At 57.8% G+C, this 9774-nt stretch overlaps 1 protein-coding gene across 1 annotated transcript in view; it reads right to left on the minus strand.

The window, feature by feature from the left end:
• Window positions 1-8071, minus strand: part of GRIK4 (glutamate ionotropic receptor kainate type subunit 4) — a 189259-nt gene extending 181188 nt beyond the window's left edge. The window contains exon 1 of the mRNA XM_023744716.1: window positions 7990-8071. Within this exon, the coding sequence (XP_023600484.1) occupies window positions 7990-8071 (82 nt within the window). The remainder of the gene's footprint in view (window positions 1-7989) is intronic.
• Between the last annotated feature and the right edge of the window lie 1703 nt (window positions 8072-9774).

The following is a 9774-nucleotide window of genomic DNA, read 5'->3' on the forward strand; positions in this document are numbered from 1 at the left end:
CCAGTAAAAGAAGTCTGGGGGACAGATGACTGGACTTAGCAATGTGGGCATCATCTTTGGGGGGAGGAACTCCTATGGATAAGATAACAGAGAGGAAATGGAGACAGTCTGAATAGGCAATTCTACAGATTCTCACTGTAAAGGGGAGAGAGACATAGGGGGTTAGAGCAAGAAAGGCGTGGCACCAAGGGCAGCTTTGAGATGGAAGATCATTCTGTCTTCTCTACCTCCCGGGGTCGTGGGCCCTCCACATGGGGTAATGGTTCCAGGTGGAGTTCTTGGCTCCTAGAAAGAGGTGAACTTACAGCAGGGTTTACAAGGGAAGAGACGGCGCTTGCGGGGAGGGAGAAGCAGCTCCAGGCAAGCAAAGGCTGAGACTGACAGAGTGCCCCGGGTGCTGCTCATAACAGACACCATTCCACAGCCCTTCCTGTGTGCCCAGGTGCTCTGATTGCTTCCTGTGTAGTACTTCCTGATTTCTGCTAAAACATGAGGTAGGGACGACGGTTACCCCATGTTATCCATACAACTGAAACACTAAGAATAAGTTCTTGCCTAAGGTCATACAACTAGGAAAGTGTGGTGCTCAAAGTCAAACCCAGGAAGCATTGTCAGCGCACGCTCCGGCATCAGACCCCCAGAACCTGCCCTCGTGCTCACCACCGCACACCTGCTCCATTTCCCCTTGCTCTCCAGGCCCCATTGGCTTGGAAGACACCTGAGTGAGCCAGGGCAGAAGGGACTGAGGGAAGAGGAGACGCAGGTGGGGCCTCCTCCCGGGCTGCTGCAGACGGACACTCACACCCGTTATGCTGGCACCCTCAGCAGGGAGTGAGGGGCGCTGAGGATCTGTGGCTCATGTGCACCCTGGAGCGTTTCAGAACAGCGAACCTCTCCTCTGAATTGGATGATGATAACGCAAGTCTCAATGCCCGAGAGAGAGCCCCAGTCAAGGCTGCAGAGCCTGAGCCTCGCACAGCACCACCGGCTGCCTCCCCAGCCAGGTCCACACTGAGCCTGCACAGCTGAACCTGACTGCTATGGGCTGTTACCTCCACAACATGCATCGGTGTGCTCTGCTAGCTCAGCCCCTGAGCTGACTGGGCCCTGCAACTCAGTTCAATGGGAAGAAAAACACCACAAAGATATAGAAGGGCCACCAGGTAGCCTGAGGGCTGTCTGCAGCCTCCCACCGCCCGTGACCCCCACAGCCCAGGTCCAGCCCCCATAGAGCCTATATGGCACGTGCTGCTCATCCAGACTAATGAGGACTACGTGTGACCATGCCTTGCTGCAGCTGAGCTGGGCGGCTGGGAGGCGACGTGCATCTCACTCACCCAGGCTCACCACGCAGGCCCTTGGCTCAGATCTGGCAGTGGCTCCCCTCACTGCCCATGCATCTCGAGTGCTTCCATTGGAGGCCACAGGGAGAAAGGGAACACCCAGACAGTCCACACCAAGAGACTAAAAAGGATAAGCAGGGCCTCGTGTCTTTATCAGGTCTCCCCAAGCAACGGGGTCCAATGGGGTCATGATGTAGATTAGGCGGATGGTGGCTCCCATGCTAAACTCTTCTTAGCGGCTGCTCATGAGGACACAGTGCTGATGGAACGCCTCCCTGTGCGAGCAGAACAGACCAGAGGCTAAAACATTCTATCAGAGAATCCCAGGCTGGAAGGGGTTTTAGAGGTCACAGGACCAACCTGCATTTGATGCTAAAGTCCCTGTCCATCTATCTCTGCCCAACTCCAGCTGTGGGACCTCAGTATCCATTTGTCTGGCAAACATTTTGTACATCAACCCAAAACCTCTCCAGAATGTTAATGACTCACTCCCCTCCCGGGACTCTGGACACACAAAAATGAAGACTGGTTTTTGAAACTATGACCAAATGCCACCATGTCCGCTCTCCTACACCATGTGCCCCTCTGCCAGGCAGGCCTCACTTAATGGCAGCAGATCCCGCAGACCACAGCACGTATGGTGGGGCAACACGAGAGCCCAGGGAGCTCAGGCCGCTGCAGCACAAATGCACACAGGCGGCCGCCTCCCACACGTATTGGGAAAGCAGCCTCTTATCTGTGGCTTTTAGTTAGGAAACAACAGCCCCGTCCCTTCATCTCTGATACCCCAGCCACTGGGACCTTTCCCAGTTTCGTCCCAAAGATCACTCAGGATATGTTTAAGAAAACAACTCTCATTGCCATTACTTGCCTGTTCTCTTTAGCTCGGCCTGGTTTTGTGAGAGCTTGAGTTTGACAAACTGGCCCTGGTAGCTTTTCGTCCTCATCCATCAATAATGTACAAGCAACAGGATATTCAGGACCCACCACCATAGCTGTCTCCTGGCTCAACTTGTCCACCCTGTGGCCCTCTGAGAGGCGTCCTTTACTCTCTTCCCTTTTTTAAAAAAATATTTTTTTATTGATTTCAGAGAGGCACTGCCGAACACTTGCTGTGTGAGGCAGTGAGCGCTCCACCCCTCACTCACAGCATCTCATTTCATGCTCCCGAAGCTCCAAGAGGCACCTCTTGTCACCTCCATTGGAATGAGTTGGGCGGGTGAAGCAGTTTGCCCCAAGCCACACCACCTGGATGCAACCAAATCTTTAGACTTTAAAACCCATTTGTCCTTCACTCTCCTGAGCCCATGGATTTGAGGGCATTTCTAAGGGTATCATCTCCCGGAGGTGAGTGTGCTGCTAACACACCCTGGCGGCTGGATGTCCATGCACAGTGGCCTCAGCTAGAGACCCCAAATGTGTCATCCAGGCCCCCGTTCCTGCACCTGCCCGGTGTGTTGATACCACCTTGGCGAGCAGGGCTCTGCCCCTACGAGCAAGCTCTGGACCGTAAGTCTGTGTGTGTCTGCATCCAACGGACGGCCTTTGTGCCCTTAGGACATTATTTGTAGGTAAAATAATCAAAGAAAAGCAAGAGGCTATGTTAGCAGTAATGCTCCCATCCTTACATCTGTCACCGATGAACACGGTGCTGCATGTGACTGCTGTGACCCAGGGCTCTCCCCACAGCCAGGGTGCACTTACTGCCGGAGAGTGAAGCAGAGCAGTTTTGGAGACAAGTCCAATGTCAGTGCCTCTGCACCAGGATGATCCCGTCAAATCTCCAGCTGCACTGCCTCCCCCGAACCTGCAGGTGCCTGGCCTGGGTGAGACACCTGGCCTAGCACCTGGCAGCGAGTGGGGCCTTCCCAAGGGGGAGTGGGATGCGACCATTGATTATTGTTTAGCACCACATCCTTGGCGCCTGATACTCAAAAGATATTCTCTCTCTCTCTCTCTCTCTCTCTCTCTCTCTCTCTCTCTCTCTCCTGTTTCCTCCAGGATGTCTGCCTCTGTTAGCACAGGTACAGCCAGAAGAAAGTACTTTAAAACAATGACAGCAAGCATGTTCCTGGGACCCAGGTCTCCGAAGGCCATGGACACATCCGCCCTGACACGCACTGACTGCAATACCCCACTGCACTGGGTGCTGTGTCAGCGGGTTGCTCTCCCGTGCAGTTCAGCGACCGGTGGGAAAATACCATGACTATTACAGCACAACCAGTACGTGCTGAAACCAGGAAAATGGGAGAAAGGTAGAAAAAAGAGGATTCTCCCTGTGAAGCACGCGGTGAAATGAGGACGGGCTATTTCAGCCAGTGATGGTGGTGGTGGTCGGGGCGGAGGAGGAGGAATTTTGAGACCAAAGATGGGAGTGGGATGAAGAACTCACAGGCACGGCAGGAGATGGCGGCACCCCTGGGAACCCTCCAGATGATCTGAGACAGGAGCAGGCTGAAAGCCTAGGTTCCCTGGACTGACAAGTACTGAGTCCTTAATATGATCGGGGCGAGGGTAACGTTTACTAACATGAGAAACAGGACGGGAGGAACCCACAAGAGACAACTGCTGCCTGCCTGCTGTGGACAGTGATGCTGCTGCCCTAGCGCTGAGGGCGCAGCTGGCGGCCTGGGAGAGCGCGGTTGGAGGAGCGAGGAGACCGCTGGGTCCCGGGCCAGCTGCCAGCGCTCTGGCCACCTGCCTGCTGTGTTACCTTGGCCAAATCGCTGCCCTCTTTGGGCCACCTTCCTCATCTGTGAAGGTAGCAGGATGGGAAATGCTGTCCTTAGAATCCACTGTCGCCCTAAGGAATGATGGTCCCTTTCAGTCATGGGGCCGGCGAGATAGTGGGGTCTTCTCAGAGCATTTATTAACTTTTGCTCCCAAAGTCACCACTCAGAGGACTAAGAGGGACAAAAGCAAACTTAAAAGACATTTTGATCAATGACTGGAGAGGCTGACATGTGTGAGAGTTTGGGGAGTTGGGGGGAAGCCTCACCATTATAAATAAAACCCCTTTCTCTTACCCCAAACCTCATTCCGTGGCTGGACACTGTGCTAGAGGTCAGGGCTGCATGGCCTCCTGTGCCTCACTGAGTGAAACTGCAGTCCCAGGCAGGGCCGTGGGTCCGACTGCCTTTCCACAAACAGCCATATTGTCCCTTGGAGGAGCTGGCTGAGGGTGGAGGCTCATCATCTGAGCCTCCCAGGCCCTACGCGTCGCCTCGATCTCGCAGCCATCAACTCTGAGGCTGGAGGTGGGAAGAAACCCCAGATAAAAATAAATGAGGGAAAAGGGACCAGGCAGACAAGGAAGCCAAGACAGTTTGCAGCATCTGGAAAATCTAGATGCCAAGCAGTTTGAGCCACTGGTAAGTCCCATCTTCCCTGAGTCAGGGATGCCAGAGGGTCAATAGCTTAAGTCACCCCACTCAGGGAGACAGATAACAGAAGCCCAATTAATGCCATTTGCCAACCACACCCAAGGACAGATGGAGTTAGGGAATAAATCTCATCTGGGTACATCTGCATAAAACTGATGGGCATTCTATTGAGATCCTCCCCTAAGACCTCCCTAAATGCTCAGCCTATAACACCCCTAAAGTGAAGGTCTAGCTCGCGCTTTCCTCCCAGGAGCATGCCTGCACCCCCAGGCAGCCCCTTCTTCCCTCACAGGCACTTATCTCATAACCCTAAGGGACCCCACGAGGCTTGCAACCAGGGCAGCAGTGGGCAGCCGCAGCTTGTCCCAGGCAAACCCCCCACTCTGTCCCCAAGGCCCCCGTTTCTCTGACTTCCCAGCGAGCCGAAGCAGTGGCCCGGGCTCCTTTCCCATCCGCCCTGTTCCACGTCCCAGCTGTAGTAAACACCCTCTACAATCCGCTGCATCTGTGTATGTGAGGGTGCACTCCTGTAATCTCTCCTTTTAGAATCCATGTTGTTATAAGCCTTGTCCCATCACTTGGGGCAGCCGGCCGCAGCTGCAGAAGCAAGACAAGGTGAATCCCGGCCGCCTGACCCACCCGCGCACTCTCCTCCCTTGGCTGACTGGTGCACCCACCTCCGACCCTACAATTCACACTTCTCCCCTATATAAGGGAGCCCAACCACCCCTGGGGCAACACCACACACTGGGTCTGCCCACTGTAGGGAAGGCAATGAAATCTCTTAAACTCTCACAACGTTGCTTGGCCTGGCTCCTTTAGGTGCAGACCTAACTAACAAGTGTTGTGACATTTCTCCTGCACAACGTCGAGAATCCACACCTGCAGCCAGGAGGCAAGGGCCAGCTCCTTGTGATTCCATGACCCACTTCCCCTCCTGCCCCCTCCTGTCCCCACCTGTCCCCTCCTGCCCTCTCCTGTCCCCGCCTGTCACCCCTGTCCCTGCCTGTCACCCCGTCCCCTCCTGTCTCTGCCTGCCCCCTTCTGTCCCCGCCTGTCCCCTCCTGTCCCTGCCTGTCCCCTCCTGTCCCCTCCTGCCCCAACCTGTCCCCTCCTGTCCCCTCCATGCCCCCTCCTGTCCCCTCCTGTCCCTTCCTTCCCCCTCCTGTCCCCACCTATTCCCGCCTATACCTCCTGTCCCTGCCAGCCCTCACCTGTCCCTTCCTGTCCCCCGTCCCAGCCTGTCCCCACCTGTCCCGCCCGTCCCCTCCTGTCTCCTCCTGCCCCCTCCTGTCCCTTTCTGTCCCTGCCTGTCCCCACCTGTCCCTTCCTGTTCCCGCCGGTCCCCACCTGTCCCCACCTGTCCCTTCCTGTCCTCGCCTGTCCCTGCCCCACTGCAGATCCTCACTGAGCTGGAGACACTTCCTTTCCAACCAGAGGCTCTGGGAGAGTTAGAGCTCCTGGCTCCCAGATAGCCAAGGAGACAGACAAAGGGGTCCTGGCAGGGCTGGTTCGGTTTTCCTTCCTTCTCTATGTGGGCCTAGTTCTGCTCCGTGGCCTCGGCAGGAGCTGAGGCCCACATTGCCTGGCCGGGCAGTGGGGCCTGGTGGAAATCAGCCCGAGTGGCCAGGCATGAGCCCACACTGAGTCCAGAGAGTCTTGAGGAACCGGACAAGCAACGCTCGAGTGTGGGCTAGAGAGCCTGAGGGTGCCCTGGAAGCCCCGTTGCTGGTGCAGCCACAAGAAAGGAGCTGTCCGATCACTGCCTGCTCCTCCAGGACAACGGGGCCGGGTCAGGCCCCAGGCGCTGCCAGCTCCACTCCATCGGTTTCCGCCTCCCACAGGCGACAAATGGAAGTTGATGGTTACACTTGATCAGCTCCTTAGAGGAGGGGGACACCTTGCAGCAAACGCTGAGTAACTGTAAGCATCTTATAAATCACACATCTTAGGGACGTGAACCATTGTGCATTGCTGCTAAGCAAAAGTGAGCTGGGTGTTGGAGTTTCAGTGGAAATGAAGCATGCTCGCAGAGTGGCGAGCCCAGGGCGGTGGGGACACTGAGTCACGTGTCCCAGTGCTGAGTCCCACCCACCGCTGCTGTGGACCTGGGAGCAGGTGCCACCAGGTAACCTGGAGCAGCTGGAAGACCGGCAGCTTGGCCCTGGCCATGCGCCTGCCCTGGCCAGAGGCTTGCCCTGCCTACCTCGGCTTCCCACTGTTCCAACTTCTGAGACCTCAGGGCCGTCCTAGCCCTAACTGGGGGGATTTGGGAGCTTTAAGCCAATTCCCTGGGAATCAGCGTTCTGACATCTTCCTCCTAAATCAGCTTCTAACCCTTTCGGGAGGAAGTTTAGAATCCAGGATCCTGCGTTGCTTACAGTGTTTACTCCCCACCTTCTCCAGGTGTGGATCCGCCTGGACACCCTGCCTGGTGAGTGGGTCCCTCCGGGCTCTTCCCCAGCCCCACCCCTCGGCCCTGCTGTCGGACAGACCTGTGTGACAACAGCCCACCTGCCTGGATGACTCCCCACTGACCTATCCACACTGACCCCTTCCCATATACACACAGATGCCCCCAAACCCTCACCCCCATTTTCCCAGGACATCAGGTCCCAACATGGTGTCTGCTGGGCTGCAATGCCCCCTGTCCCTGCGGCTGGGACTGTGTCCCCGGGACCCAGGTCAATAGTGCCTCCACCTGCAGCTGTGAGCCTCGCTCAGTTCCGGGAGGAGCCGGGGCTTCACAGGTGGTGGAGCTGAGCCCCCTCCCGGGATGGCGTGCGGCTGAGACCGCCCACAGTGAGTGGGACAAGGAGGAGAGTGTGGGACACATCACTGAGACGACCCGGCTCCACCCCAGGAGCAGGCCAAGGAAAGCAGATGCCAAGTCCAGGGCCCACCGCACAGTAAGCCAGGGGCACCCCAAGCTTCCCTGGCCTCTGCCCAAGCACACCCCGAGGAAGCGTTCTTCCATTGACAAGATCATCTCTCTTCTCGGATCTCCCTGCACTTGGAATCCCCAGGGCCATCTCTCCTTCCCCTCAACTAACAGCTGCCCCTTTTGTGGTCACAGGCTGTCATGGAAACTTAGCAGCGTCATTAATCTCATCACAGTGGGCGCCTGCCGGCGGCTCCACCCCCACCACCCAGGCCCAGCCAAACTTGAGGGGACATAGTAGAAGGTCTCCTGTGGACACTTGGGGTGCTGAGAGTGTCACCTGGGCTAGCAAGCCCTGGGGTGCCGGCTGAGCTGCACTTACCAATCCTCAGGGCGTGGGGACTGCAGGCCACCATCACAAGCCACACAGGAAGCAGCACCAGAGGTGCGGAGACTCGGGGCATCTTCTAGGAATCCTCATGGAGCCCGCTGCCGGCCTGGGCATGACATGACTCTGCAAGACAGGGCCAGAGCGGTGAGGCCTGCATCCCTGCCAGAGCTGCCCACTCAGCCCGGTGACCCAGACACCGCCCCACCCACCCAGCCTCTGCTGCAGTGCCCACACGGCTCTGGCCTCTGTCCTCCCTCTACAAGCTCAGGTTCGAATCCTTCCTCCCCAGCAAAGTGGGGCAGGCGGTGCTCTGGGGCCGAATGGTTCACAGGCTCCACTTTTTAAAAAACTCCAGTTGCGGGGGGGTGGGATGGAGACCTTCATCTGCCATGGAGGAGCGACAGGGCTGTGCCCTCGCCCGGCCGCACATGCTGCTCCCTGGGAGGCATGGGAAGGGCCGGTTCAGCCATCCTCGTGCACCCGCTGTGCCTTCATGAGGAGCCTCCTGATCCCTCGGCCAGTCCCCTCACCGGCTCAGCCACCTGTCATGGGAGGTGGAATCGTGGCCTCAGGCAAATAGAAGCTCCCTGCTCCCCTGGCCGCCGGGCTGAGGAGGGCCTGCTCCCATGTCAGCTCCTCCCCAGCCCAATGGGTAGAAGCGCTCCCCCAGGGGTCAGCGGTTTCCACACCTGCTCCTGCCACCTGCCGAAAGCGACCCTCCCCATCCTCCTCCCAAACCCCTCTCCTCCTGCCCAGGGCAGGGGACCTCTGATGTCAAAGCAGCACCTCCAGGGGCTGCCTCGCGGAGGGCAGCAGCGTGTATCCCCCGCTGAATCCTTTCCAACCCTTGAGGCCAGAGTCTGTGGCCGCCAGCTCGGCCCCCTCGTGGGGTAAGGGCGGCTGGTGAGCACCAGGCCCTGCTACTCCTGGGTCGCCCTGGGCTAGGAAAGCAGTATTAACACAGCTCTCCTTCCACCACCCACACCGACACTCCATAGGAGCGTGGGCCAAGACAGGTCAGACTTCCCGAACAGCTATAGCCAAAGGCCGAGCACATTTAAAAAGGCCTCAGCTTCATTGGGCTTCAGGAAAATGCCACTTTAAACCACAACAGGGAACCAGTCCACATGCACCAGCTGCCTCTTTAACAAAACAGGGCCAGATGTCACAGTAGATGGGACCCTCGTGTGGTGTTCCTGGGAGCACACAGTACAGCCATCTCCTGGAGCTGCTCACCCCAGGACCAGCAGCTCCTCCACAGCCCACAGCCCAAGACCAGCAGCTCCTCCACAGCCCACAGCCCACAGCCCAGGACCAGCAGCTCCTCCACAGCCCACAGCCCAGGACCAGCAGCTCCTCCACAGCCCACAGCCCACAGCCCAGGACCAGCAGCTCCTCCCACAGCCCACAGCCCAGGACCAGCAGCTCCTCCCACAGCCCACAGCCCAGCACCAGCAGCTCCTCCCACAACCCACAGCCCAGCACCAGCAGCTCCTCCCACAGCCCACAGCCCAGCACCAGCAGCTCCTCCTACAGCCCACAGCCCACACCCCAGCACCAGCAGCTCCTCCCACAGCCCACAGCCCAGCACCAGAAGCTCCTCCTACAGACCACAAGCCCACACCCGAACACCAGCAGCTCCTTCAACAACAAACAGGCCCAGAACCAGGGGCTCCTCTGTGAGCGCAGGGCCAGAGAACAAGAGATCCGTCCTTAAGCTCGTAGGCTAAACTCCACGGCAAGCTGTACCTTTTAAACCCTAAGCCCAAAACCCGC

Source organism: Myotis lucifugus, unplaced genomic scaffold (genome assembly GCF_000147115.1).
Source record: "Myotis lucifugus unplaced genomic scaffold, Myoluc2.0 scaffold_484, whole genome shotgun sequence".
Classification (NCBI taxonomy): domain Eukaryota; kingdom Metazoa; phylum Chordata; class Mammalia; order Chiroptera; family Vespertilionidae; genus Myotis; species Myotis lucifugus.